Below are 13,598 nucleotides of genomic sequence, written 5' to 3' on the forward strand. Positions count from 1 at the left end.
TTAATAATCATCGGGAGCAGTATGAATGCTTTTTACAAACACATGGTTACTTTACAATTTGGGTTAAAAAAGTTGGGTTAGGGTTGTACTGTATGTAACTTTGTTGTATTGAATTGTACTTCAGTTGTATTATATATTGCAGTTTTATTACAGTATAATTGTAGTATACTACAGCTGTATTGCTGAAATACTGTGACTCTATTGCAGTAAAACAACACAGTAGCACAGGTTTTTCGTGTCCAAATAATTGCAGTTTTCTACATGAAACAAAGACTGCAGTATTGCTTTCCAAAAACAGTAATTTTTTTTGTAAGGTACCTTTAGAGAATTTTAGCTAAAGTAACAAAAACGTTCCCTGTTAGCTGGGCAAGTGTCCATGAATTGTGTGAATTACCTCCACTGAATTTGTTTTGAAGATCATGTGTTGATTCAACGATTTTAAGACCAGCAAAGGACCTGCATAAACAAGTAAAGAACTAGCTTAAATATGCATATCAGCTTCAAAACATCTAACTGGCATATGCTGTTTTTTTAAGGGTTTACAGCTATAATATCTCTAAAAAAAAAAAAAGACCTTACATACTTCAGGAGAGTTGATGCTGCTCTTTTCAGTAGAGCTGACGGTCTAAAGCGTATGTGATAGATAAGAAAAATTGCTTAATTTGCAGAGCTGTGGAGGATGTAAAGCGAAATAAAAACCACTGAAGGAAAGGAAGTTTGGCCTTGCAGGAACTCAATAACTTGATCTTGAGATATGAGGGGGAAAAAAGATAAGGCACATGTCGTGTTAAAGATGTTAAGTGATGCTTTCACAACACTTTTTCACGCACTTGTTCTAACATCAACGCATCTCACTTTTTCATTACTAAACCTGTTTTAAAGAGTTTTTCTTATTGGACTAAAACCAATCGACAAAATTTCACATGGTTTGGTTCTGTTTGTGCTTGTGGTGTCTGGCTGGTAAGTTTTAAACATCGTTACAGATTCATAAATTGTCTTTTATTTAACAATGTTGAAGTTCAAATACTAGCAGCGCTAATTTTCATTGGAGACATCATTGTCATCTGTAAAATTAAACGTTTTTCTCCTTTGATGTCAAGATCTCAAATGAACGTCAGTGAACTTCAAAACCGTAACATTTCAAATGTAAACTTCAAACCATTTACAATAACTTATTAGCAGTTTTTACTCTATTACCGTTTGTTCTTCAGGTGTGTTTGGGGGTATTCATGGGCTGAAGGCGGTGTCAGTAACGGAGGAACAATCTGTCACTTTACACACGGACAGAGAAATGAGAAAAAATGATCGGATTCTATGGAGGTTTGGACCAGAAAACCTTTTAATAGCTGAAATTAGTGTAGAGGACAAAAGTGTGACTGTGAAAGACTACGATGGACGATTCAGAGGCAGAATGAATGTGGATCATCAAACCGGATGTTTGACCATCACAAACACCAGAATTGAACACGCTGGACATTATGAACTCCAGATCAACTCTAGGAAGAGGTTTTTCCTTCTCACTGTCAATGGTGTGCTAGGTTTTAGTTCCATCTGTTGTCCATGTGTTTGTTTGGGATCTTAATTAAAAGTCTTAATCTGTAACAAACACTGTTTCTGTTTGTTCTGCAGTCATGGTTGTCAGTAATTACGAGATGAAGTCAGTTTCAGTGATGGAGGGAAACTCTGTCACTCTACACTCTGATACCGAAATAAGGAACAATGATCTGACTCAGTGGAGGTTTGGAGGCTATCTGATAGCTGAAATCAAGGAAATGTCCAACATCACTGTATACGATGATGTTCTTGAAGGGAGATTCAGAGACAGACTGCAGGTGGATGAAGAAACCGGATCTTTGAACATCACGAATGTCAGATTTGAACACACTGGGTTTTATAAACAACAGACCAACTCTTTCAACAAGGTTTTTACTCTCAGTGTCTATGGTGAGTTGGTTTTACCTTCTTTTTATTAAAGTGGATCTAAAGAAGTATTGTACCATTTAGATGTTAAATAAGGTCATGTCTATATGTTAAGATGACAGTTTTTACAGTCTTTTTTAGCAACAGTTCTTATCCTTTCGATCAGCCTTGGCTCTTCTGAATAGCTCCTCATCATCAACATCTTTATCTTTATCTTTATTCATACAAGCTTTATTACCTCACGATTTCTAGCTCCTCTGCCCGTTCCTGTCATCTTCAGCCACTGTCCTCCTTCATCTTCGTCATCAGCATCCAGATGTGTGCTGCTGTGCTCAGCAGCGAATGTGGATGATGCGACTCTCTCTTGGTACAGAGGATACAGTTTATTGTCCTACATCAGCGTGTCTGATCTCAGCGTCAGTCTCTCTCTGCCTCTGGAGGTGGAATATCAGGATCAAAACACCTACAGATGTGTGCTGAACAATTCGTTCACTGAGCAGACTCAACATCTGGACATCAGTGAACACTGTCACATATGCTCAGGTACGGTAGTGCAGATAATAGTTGATGTCAATGGTGATTTTACTATGTATTTAGCATTCGTTTAATGTTTTTACTCCTCAGACTCAGTTTGCGGTTGTGGCACCGTTCAGGCTGTGATCCGATTGGTCGTCACTGCTCTTGTGGGCGTGGCTGCCGTGGCCGCTGCTGTTGTTTTACATTATGACATCAGATCCAGAAGAGCTGCTCTTTTAGGCACAGCTGAGCCAGATTGTGAAGAGATTTAAAAACAACATTACTATATATACTCTGTACTATATGGAAAGCCAAAGAAGTTTAAATGACGATTAAAACCATTATAATAATCTCATATCTCCCATATCTTTCCAGTAAGTCAAGCTGCTGCATTCTGGGCTAACTGTAGACTGAGGACACCAACTTACAGAGAATTACAGTAGTTGAGTCTAGATGTAACAAATGCATGCATTGCAATTTTAGACTTGTTTAACGATAGAAATGACTTCACGTTGAAGAGAAGTCTTATGTGATAAAACGGGATTTAACAATGGCGATTATCTGCTTGTAAGATTTTAGGTTACAGATGTAGATTTCAAATGGTGTACTCTTTGTTCACCGAGACCAAAACAAAATTAATTCAGTTTTATTATCATTAAAGCATAAACAATTTGGAGCAAACAAAGGTTTTAGTTTTTCTAGTCATTCCAAAATGGACTTTTAATGGCATGCTTACTGCCACGGATAAAGGGGATGTACATTTGGGTGTTGTTTGCATATAGATGAATAGAGACCCCATGCTTAAAAATAAACCAAAGAGAAAGCATATAAAGTGAGAACAACACTGTGTCACGAATGAGGGGTCTGAGGCGTGCGGATCCATGTGCAGGCTTTAATTAAACAAAGGCACGGTCAAAGCAGGCAGACGTCAAACAGGGCAAACAGGAATATCAGAGGCAAGGCAATAACAAAATCCAAAAACAGGCGAAGGTCAGGTCAGGCAGCAAACAATCAGAATAACAGAAGACAGGCAGGATCAAAACCAAGGAAACCAGAAACAGCAATCCAATAACGATCTAGACAATGAAACAGGCGAACAATGCAACCCGCAGGTGAGTGGCCTGCTGCAGTCTTTATAGTCCTCAGACAGGAAGGAGCAGCAGAGGGAGTGATCACAGATAACCCAGAGGTAAGAGCTCCCTCTGCTGGCTTGGTGACACACTGGACCAAGAATTGATCCTTGAGGTACACCAGATCTTAAATGCATGAATGACGTCCAATATTGACCACAAATCTCCTATTGGTAAGATATGATCTAAACCGCTGTAGTACTGTGTCCCATAACCCAACACATCCCTCAAGGCGAGATCTAAAGATACAATGTTATATTTTACTCCGTGTACCTCATGACCTTTTTGAAACAAAAGCAATGGCTAATTGTTCATAGTTTGCAAGTAGTTCTCAATGACAATTTTTGTCTTTAGTATTTAATTATCAAATACCCAATAAGGAACAGGAACAACCTTTGTTCTAAATGAGCTATTACTTATTGCTCAGTTATTCTTGCTTCTATATTAGTTAATAGTATTAAGTTAATGTAGACTTATCTATAGCATAGTTATTGCATAGTCACTAGTTTACTATAGGTGCAAAACACCTGCTATAAATAATTTGATGCAGAAACTTATTTTTTATCAGTAGAAACTGCAAACAGATCTTTTACAACAAAAATAGGCATTTTAAAAACATTTAATTTTTTTTTTTATATGTAGTAATTTGTTTCATTGAATTATTATAAATTCATGTTTATGATGTTAAATTATGTTTTTGTACATGAAAATATAATTTCTATAAAAATATAAACACACTAACAGCAAATTTCAAAAATATAAAATCAATGTTGGATTTCACTTTAATCAAATCATAAACACACAAAAAATGTATTTGTGTGGTACAGCTGACACAGAAAACTGCACGTTTCCTACGTTCCATGTGGTCGAGCTTATTTTCATGTATATTATATTATGTTTGAAGTTTATTTGGGTGTCCCCCTCATGTTCAACACATCGCAGAGACATTTCGGGGAGCACATTGACGAGGAGGGTAACATAAATAAAAGAATGCATTAACAGTTACAGTTGACGCTTATAGTTGCTTACTTTCTGATATAGATTAATATAAGAGTAATCTCTTCTAATCTTTTCCCCTGATGATCTAAAAGTGAACCTTTCTCCATGGTAAGTAGTAGTTTGGATAATTTAGCCAGCTGGGCTGTAGTCTCCGGATTAACTACATTGAATACTACAGTATTTTGCCATGTGGAATTTCATACACACAACATTGCACTGCCCAAATATTCTGCCAAAGAAATATGATCTCAATCAAACAAAATCTTAATTTAACAAGCCCTGAATGGCCTAGCTCCTTAGTATTTGAACAAGCTCTTAACACATTATGGTCTGCCACATCCGCTGCGTTCTCAAAACTCTGTCTGTTTGATAATACCTAGAATGTCAAAACCCTTTTCCTATTTTTAAACTGGAAGAAAACACTATTTGTGAGGCAGACACACTCTGTCAGTTTAAATCTAGATTAAAGACCCATCTCTTTAAACAGACTAATACCATTCTATTACCAATCCATTAAAGAGTTGCTAGGTTGCATTCATTAGATCATCCAGAAGTGGGAACATTCTCCATAACACACAATGTACTCATTACATCGTAAAAGGAATGGCATCTACGCTAATATTAGTCTTATTTCCTTCTTATTCTGTTTCTCAACTCGTATCCAGATGGTGGATCACCACCAAAACATGATGTCTACAGCCCTGACCGTCATCGGAGACCAGAACAGCTAGATGGGCCCCAGAGACGGATCACAGGATTCAGACACAAACACAGCTTTTTGGTTAAACACATCATTCTACTGTTTACCAATAACGGAATGAGGTCTTCAAAGAAAAGTACACAATACCTAAAGTTAAATTTGGTGGAGGTGGTTTGCGTTCCAGATCTTGGGACGTCCAGCAAGACAATGACCCCAAACATACTTCAAAAAGCACCCAGAAATAGATGGCAACAAAGCACTGGACTCATGGCCAGCAATGAGTCCAGATCTAAAGCCCATTGAACACCTTTGGAGAGATCTTAATTGCTCTAAATTGCTGTTGGGAAAAGGCACCCTTCTAATTTTTCCTGGGTGAAAGGTGTAAGAAGCTTATTGATGGTTATAGGAAGCAACTGATTTCAGTTATTTTTTTCCAAAGGGTGTGCAACCAAATATTAAGTTAAGGGTGCCAATTATTTTGCCCTGCCTGTTTTTGGAGTCTTGTGTGACATTTATGTCAAAAATTAGCTTTTGGTAATTTTTTTTTTACCTCTCTTTTTTTTGCTTTGTTCGCATACACACAAAGGGAATAAACATGCGTATAGCAAAACGTGTTAATGCAGTACTTTTCTGTGACAAATGTTTCATTTTCTGGAAAAATTTCAGGAGTGCCAACAATTTTGGCCATGACTGTAGCTGCATTTTAAAATTTACCCGGAAATTAAGTGCTGTCGCCTCTGGCTTGCTTAGTTAGCTTTATGGACAAGATAAGTTAAGAGTAACTTTTAAAGGACCAGAAACACATCCTCTTGTACAAGCGTTTGAAGATTTTATCTTCCAGAATCTGGCAGTATATTTAGTCCATCTCCTACAATGAAAAGTCTGTCTCACAGGATTGACTAAAATGAGCTTTTAGAGCTTTTTAAATTAAAATGTATTTAATTGAAAAAAAATTTATTGCAACTTATTGATTTGTTTTATTAAATGAATAAAATCCACATTTTTAAATTAGCTATTCTGTTTCATCCTTTAGCTTCTACATTTCTACACCTCTACTAAAAAGGTAACATTCACAGCAGTACATCTCCCTTAGCCTAGGGTTACATACAGATTTTATGGTCACTTAAACAACTTTTGGTACTTTTGGCAAGCAAATCCTGCTAGAAAATGAAATTAGCATCTTCTAAAAGCTGGTCAGCAGAAGGAAGCATGAAGCACTCCAAAGTGTCTTGTTGGGTGCAGTGACACAACGGACCAACACCAGCTGATGACATTGCACCCCAAATCATCACAGCTTCAAGCAACTCCAGAATCTAGGACCTTGGTTTCCAAATGAAATACAAAACTTGACTTTTGACACCCAGGAAACAGTCCAGTTCTTCTTCTCCTTAACCAAGGTAAGACGCCTCTGATGTTGTCTGTGTGTGGTGGCTCTTAATGTTTTGACCCTAGCCTCAGTCCATTCCTTGTGAAATTCACTCAAATTCTTGAACCGATTTGGCTTGACAATCCTCATATGGCTGCGGTTCTCACGCTTGGTTGTGTTTCGTCTTTTTCTTTCACACTTTTTCCTTCGACTCCACTTTCTGTTAACATGCATGAATACAGCCAGCTTCTTTGGCAATGGATGTTTGTGGTTTACCCTCCTTGTGAAGGTGTCAATGATTATCTTCTGGACAACTGTTAGATTAGGAGTCTTCCAAACTGAGATCCCATTTTGAAGGCTAGGGTAACCTCTACCTCTTGATTAGCTGATCGGCATGTCAATCATTCAATCGCTTTTATTTATATAGCGCTTTTAACAACACAGATTGTATCATGGCATGCCACCATATTCTGATTTGTTGAGATTTGAGGTTTTTATTTAACATGAGGCTAAATCATTACACTTTAAAGAACCAAAGACTTAAATTGTGAATCTTGTGTATTAAATACATTAAAGACTGAAGTAGTTTGATTTGAATTGCTGAAATAAATGAACTTTTCCACAACATTCTAATTTATTGAGATGCACCTGTGTGTGTGTGTGTGTTTGTGTGTGTGTTACAAATTACGTATTACTTATAAATTGCATCACTATAAATATATTCAGTAACTTAATCCAAGTGTTTACAGTAATTTAATCTGATTACTTTAAGTTACATGTGTAAATAATGTCAGAAAGCAGTATCTAAGTAGGCTTCTTTTATTTAACTATGACTCTAAAATGAGCTGTTGAAATACTCTGTTAACATTACTATATTAAATTTTTTTTTAAAAAATTTCACTCTTCATTTTGTTACATAACTGATTCAATCTAAGGATAGCAATAAACACTGTTTATCATCTTTAGCATGTCAGTCACTTTTAAAGTAAGATACTTCTCTGACTTCAGTTGTGCAAAACCACACCAACTACTGGCCAAATGTGCCTCGGAAGTGAAAGGACAATTTTTGTCCTACAAATTATATTGTATTTGTAGTTTGTATTACCTATACATACGTACAGTACGCACATACTAGTCTTACATTTTAAAATTACCATTTTTTTTACTATTTATAACTTATTTTTTTACTATTTCCAGTTCACTCACACACAAGAAACATCACGTGGGAAACAGGATCCCATGCAGTGTCTTCAAATACATCAAATTTCAGCCAATATAGCAGGTCATACGGGCATTTTATGCATCCAAACAAAATAACATACTATTCAAATTAAACATACAGCATACTGCATATTAGAAAATTAGCGTACTATATACAGCATATATACTGGATATTGCAGAAATAGTAAGAGTAGTATGACAGAATGGCATTTCGAACACAACCATGGTTTTTCGGTAACAAAATGAATGAAGGTCCTATGCTTTTAGAAATATATGAATGAAAATAATTGTATTGTTAATTATTTATTTAAATGCACGCTTGCAAAATTTTTTATGATTTTCTTTATAATTAAGAAAAGTTGCAATTTATTCAAAAATGCTAATATCTACAAAATTATCTACAAAATATGTATTATAAACAATAACACTGGATGAATAATTTCAAAAGCTGCACATCACTTTTATATTGTCAGGATTTTGAAGACAGTCCAAATAAAAACTTTTCGATTCAGACAAAACAATAAATAACGACTTTCTTTTTATTCTGGCTCTTTCCAGTTTTATACTTTGATTAGAGGTCTAAGAGACACAGCCATTCCATAAGAAACCCCTGGAGAACAGACAACGTTGATTATTTACAACAAATTCCAGTTTCGATCATCTTGTGGCACAATAACCCAATAAATAATTGTAATAATGGGTAGTTCCTAACAAGACAAGAGTTTGAATGTAATTCAGATCCAAACTGTTGCTACTCAGTCACAAAATACGATTTGCGTTTAAACCGTCCATGGCTAATTCAGTAATTTTGCTCTCAACTCCTTGACTCTAGGCGACTCCTTGGTTTTCCCTACGTCGACCATGTAGATGGTTGTCTGAATGAAAGTGTAAAAATGAAGGAGTGCCTCATCGTACGTTAAATTAAAAACAAAGTGTGCTTTGAATAGCTCATCGAATGCACCGAGGAAGTATCCGACTGACAGGGGATGAGATTCTTATCCAGAACTATGTAGAAGTGTTCGATCTGCTTGCGGTTTCGTCCAACAGCAAGGAGGTATGGCTGTCTTCCTTCTCGTTGCTGAAGATGTTGTTCAAGGCTGGTGCGAGACTACAGAGAGACAGATGAAAAACAAGATTCAGTCACATAATAATGAAAAGAAAAAGTAAATTCACGTTCCCACTCTCATTACCTTCTGATACACCACAAGCCTGTTTATGGCATCTGATGCACTGATTTTGAAACTTTCTTTCCAGGTGTTGGTGGAAGTAGATGGAGCAGCAAAAGCAATGTTGCCATGTCACTGTCCCAGTCTAAAATTCAGATACAATTGACAAGCACTTTATCCATATAGGGCAACGTTTGCGCTTTTAGGCTACAGATTTAAAGGAATACGCAAATAAATTAATTTGAGAAAATGGCATCTTACCAGAACAGTGTTCGCTTTCTCTCTGGTTATTTGCTGACAGAAGAAGCGAACGCACAACAGCGTTTAAAGTCAAGCCTATGGCTTCTTCGATGATTCTTGCCTTAAAAGTGGTGTCCCACATTTCAAGCAACTTGGACGATGTTTCAGAACTGAAGAGTAGTGAGAAGTCTTGATTCACCTTTAATAAAAAACAAAACAAATAAGAATTCAATATATTGCCCATTACTCTTTGAATAAACTGTTTGAATCTGCAAACTTACAAGTCCTTTAGTGTTTAGAAAGGTAGGAAAGGTCTTCAGAATGTCTGTTGTCTTGTTTGGGTCATGAACAAGACTATGCCTATAGTGAAAAGTCTCCCTCATTTTGGGTATGATCTGTGTTTCATCTGTGGATTGAGTAAGAAAGGCAATTGCCTCTCTTAAAGTATCCTCATCCTGCTGCTCGGAGCTGGAACATCTGTTCCAAGAAGGTCCACTCAAACCAGTCTCACTTCTTTTGGAGATTCTAGGCTTATTTCGTTTCTTGGTGTTCCTCTGAACAGTCTTCAATCGCCATGCAATATATCCAGTTCCACCGTCTGCGTCATAAAAATGTTCCTGTGGCATTTCGAAGAACATTCATAAAGATTCATTAATCACAGGAAGTATTTGGACTGCTAAAATATACAGTATACAAGTTTAGGATACTCACATAGCCTTTTTTTGAAAACGGATCTTTAAGTGATGGGAAAAGAGTCACAACCCCTAGAGCATACTTCTCCTTCTGGTTCCTTGAAGGAATCGTCCTTAAAAAGCAAAGGAATTAACTATATATTAGCAAAAAAAACAATGACGTTTACAGCAGCAGGTCTGTTTACAGCATGTTTACAGCTCAAAAGGTCAGTTCCTTGAAGCATGGCAAGCACTACACATTGTGTCTTAGTGGATTGTGAAGAAAATTCGGAGAGTCAAATCAAGCCAGAAGATGGTTATTTCCGTATCTCCATTTTTCTGCAGCACAGGAAGTTCCTGATGTCTGTGGAATATTTTCATTAACCTTGATGTAATATAATACATAGAATTATGCCTATTCGTAAGAAGAAACTATTTTACTGTTATATACTATTATTAATCTGACTTTGTGAGGTAATTGTAGGAGAAGATCTTGTTCAGGATCTAGAAATACATGGATGACACGGTATTGATCACCTTCAAGGAAAAGATAACAGCTGGAGATAAGTTGACTTGTTGCCGTTTAACCCCATTTTGGAGGGCCATATGGTCATTTTTGGACCATCAACTCCCATGGAAGATCCCAATAAGGAATGACCTTCTAACACATGCTAGGGGCACAATATTTTATCCCCAGCCAAGGAGGTGGAAGTGGGTATGGTTGCTGAGGGGGATAATTTCCTCTCAGGTGAGGTTGTAAAGAGTTTTACAAAGTAAAGTCATGAATCACAAGTTCCTTCAGAAGGGAACGTCTTGGGGTAACTCTTTCCTCTACCATATTTCCTGTGTGTGGCTTGCTTCATTCTGTCAGAAGCTAACTCTATTTTGATGCTGACTTCACTGAGTAGCTTTTGTGTTACTCTGACATGCCTATGACTATTTAAGAGCAAATCAAAAATAGTTTTTACCCATGCCTTTCCACCATATGTCCGACCACAATGTTGACTAGGACTCGTCTCATTTCACTTGAAAGCGTATTTTTGGAACCATATTCGGCAAGGACAGCATCTCCTCCACTTGTCTGCTTTAGGGCACTATGAACCATCTTCAAAAAAAAAGAAAAAAAAAGTACAATCAAAATCAAAATTTGACTAACTTAATGTATTTAAAAATAAAACATACTTCATTTAAATGAACAAGTAACCTCTTTTGCCTCAGATGCTGCATCGTCCGTCTTAGGTTTCTTGTAAGGATGCGTCTGGCATTTGGTCAAGTTCACATGATGAATGACTAAGTGACAAAATGTCACTCCAAGAGCAGCTTGTTGCATCTGATAACATTTCTGAAACACAACAACCTATTACAACATAATTAACAATATATTTGTTACAAATTAGTGATGCAATGTTGTACCTTCATTCTCTCTTCTAACAATAATGAGCGATGTATCAGGTCTCGCGTTGAGAAAATCTTGTAAAATGTCCTCGTCTATTTCAGTTTCAGTGTCATCATAAATGTGTAGATTTGTCTCAGGTGGTAGGCCAAACCTACTGTAGACTAAACAGAGATACAATTTTATGTGTGAAACAGAAACAACAAACAAATGAAGCAAAAAAAAACAAACCCCACCTTCGTTAGCAAAGTCAGCAAAAGTGAATCCATCCTGAAGCCTGATAAATTTCCTGGAGTCCAGATATCTGACTTTGATCAGCAGCATGTTTCAAATCTGCATAAAAAAAAGATGTCATTAAAGACGATAAACATGAATGACATAAACGGTCATTCATTAGCAACCACTTAAAAATGACAACACAATTGTGTGAAGTTAACTTTTATAGTTACATTACTTATGCATGATTTTTAGAAGATATTTCAGCAATTGTGAAATGAAATTAATGATTAAACACTACACTAACACTTTTGGTGAGTAATATTTGGATGATTGTGAACACTGTATTCTATGTAAACTGTTATGTGAAAATTTATTGAGAAAAAAGCGTGCAATTTTCATGATCCTCTTTTTCCCCACATTTTGCACTTTTTATATAACTTGATCCTGAATCAAAGACCAACTGTATAACAGTACTCACACGTTGTTAATAAATGCTAGTGCACAGTGTAGTTATTAACTATAGTGAACTGATAAACTACTGTAAAATAAATACTACTGTACCTATACTTAAATTTCTGCTACAGTAAACTAGTGTATTGTAGATTAATATAACCTATTACAATTGAGTACTTTACTATAGTTCAAAGACACTAATACTTACTATAGATTAATATTTTGCAAAGCTGAATTACCTCCAGATTTTCCAGAATTATAAGACGTGATGCAAAATTATTTAAGCGTTCAATGACATTAACATTTTCCTCCTTCCTCTATATTTCTTCTGTTAGCGTTAGCATTTCTGTTATTATGCGAGGAGGTGTGTTTCTTCGGCAGCTCCTCTCCATTTCCCTCCTCTCCTCTAAAGCAGCTGCTACACTGTTAGGATGTTTGTTAGCATTAGCGTTAACATGTCTGTTGTTGTGTGAGGAGGTTTCTTTCTTGTGTGGCAGCTCTCTCTACAGCTTCACTCAGGACTCTGCTCTAGCTGTTACTCTTTGTCTGTTAGCATGTTTGTTAGCATTAACATGTCTGGTGTGTGAGGAGATTAGTGTTTCTCTCACCTGTCTGCCGGCTCCTTGTCTCTCTCTCTCTATCCAGCTCCACTCCAGAGAGTAGCTGTTACTCTTTGTCTGTTAGCATTAGCTTTAACATATCTTTTATGTGAGGAGATCTGTTTCTCTTACCTGTCTGCCAGCTCCTAATTTCTCTCTCTCCTCTGTTAGAATGAGCAATAAGATGTCTGTTGTTGTGTGAGAAGGATGTGTTTCCCACCAGGACCATGCACAGGGGGGTGGCCCGGTGTCGAGGGCCACTGCCCCTGTCCTCACCGGCCGAGGTGCTAATCTTACCAAACCCACCCCCGCTAACCCCCCGGCTCGAAGCGCTCTGTTACCGCTTCACTAAAGATCCACTGAAAAGTACAAATCTTTTGTAACATTACAAAGTCTTCCTTCATTTTTAAACAATTTAAAGTATCCTTGCTAAATAATAGTATACTGGAAAGACATATAAATTAATACTGACTAAGCTTTTGAATGGTTATGATGCCGATTTTTGGATATTTCTATTCATCAATGAATTTTGAAGAAATCTAATCAGCTGTTTGATTGCTGAAAATTTATTTAATCACTAGAATAAATTGAAACTTATTCAATCAAACAGAAATAAACTATTTGAAATATTGAGAGAATTTTGTACTGTAAATCATACTTTGGATCAAATAAATAAAGGTTTGGAGAGAGAAGACATCTATCTAACAATAAAAGAAGATAAATCTGATGAAGGATACTTCCACACTATCAGAGTTTTGTTACATTTGTTATACTGCTACTTATAGCGCACTATTGGTCAACGTGATTATTTTGTATTCAGCACAAACTGCTACAATAATATGTGAAAAAGATGGATGTACATGTCTGCATTTTTTTTTAAAAAAGGGTGGTTTGTACATTTTTGGGGAAAAAATATGCAGCTGAAATAAGGCCATAAATCTCATACTGAATTGTTCTGCACAAGACGTTGGAGTAATGAGATTTGTAGGTTAGAATATTTACTTT

At 36.5% G+C, this 13,598-nt stretch overlaps 2 protein-coding genes and 1 long non-coding RNA gene across 4 annotated transcripts; 1 reads left to right on the forward strand and 2 right to left on the reverse strand.

Moving 5' to 3' along the window:
• Window positions 1-654: 654 nt before the first annotated feature.
• Window positions 655-2,791, forward strand: LOC122331712. The gene is made up of 5 exons (XM_043229213.1): window positions 655-960; window positions 1,212-1,529; window positions 1,630-1,944; window positions 2,173-2,463; window positions 2,545-2,791. Exons 1-5 carry the CDS (start codon window positions 924-926, stop codon window positions 2,706-2,708), a joined length of 1,125 nt encoding a protein of 374 aa, XP_043085148.1. The 5' UTR covers window positions 655-923; the 3' UTR covers window positions 2,709-2,791.
• Window positions 2,792-9,092: 6,301 nt separating this feature from the next.
• On the reverse strand, window positions 9,093-11,173 carry LOC122331488 (the record flags this gene model as incomplete). The annotated part of the gene is made up of 6 exons (XM_043228929.1): window positions 11,134-11,173; window positions 10,898-11,034; window positions 9,970-10,063; window positions 9,540-9,875; window positions 9,280-9,457; window positions 9,093-9,163 (listed from the first exon to the last, which is right to left on the reverse strand). Coding segments are annotated over exons 2-6 (816 nt in total), but the record flags the coding sequence as incomplete, so codon positions are not given.
• Window positions 11,174-11,186: 13 nt separating this feature from the next.
• On the reverse strand, window positions 11,187-12,889 carry LOC122331489. Of its 2 annotated transcripts, none has more exons than XR_006248191.1 (4): window positions 12,726-12,889; window positions 11,559-11,655; window positions 11,343-11,486; window positions 11,187-11,271 (listed from the first exon to the last, which is right to left on the reverse strand). It is a non-coding gene; the product is annotated as an uncharacterized LOC122331489 (long non-coding RNA). The 2 variants fall into 2 exon arrangements; XR_006248192.1 differs by having other exon boundaries at window positions 12,603-12,889.
• Window positions 12,890-13,598: the final 709 nt, after the last annotated feature.

Source organism: Puntigrus tetrazona, unplaced genomic scaffold, assembly GCF_018831695.1.
Source record: "Puntigrus tetrazona isolate hp1 unplaced genomic scaffold, ASM1883169v1 S000000001, whole genome shotgun sequence".
NCBI classification, from domain to species: domain Eukaryota; kingdom Metazoa; phylum Chordata; class Actinopteri; order Cypriniformes; family Cyprinidae; genus Puntigrus; species Puntigrus tetrazona.

What these genes read in the sequence shown, in the direction of transcription:
- LOC122331712 (XM_043229213.1), top strand. Translation starts at nt 924, where the DNA reads ATGGTTTGGTTCTGTTTGTGCTTGTGGTGTCTGGCTG. An exon ending in GTGCTTGTGGTGTCTGGCTG is followed by an intron (nt 961 to 1,211) that starts GTAAGTTTTAAA and finishes TTTGTTCTTCAG; the next exon opens with GTGTGTTTGGGGGTATTCAT. An exon ending in TTTCCTTCTCACTGTCAATG is followed by an intron (nt 1,530 to 1,629) that starts GTGTGCTAGGTT and finishes TTTGTTCTGCAG; the next exon opens with TCATGGTTGTCAGTAATTAC.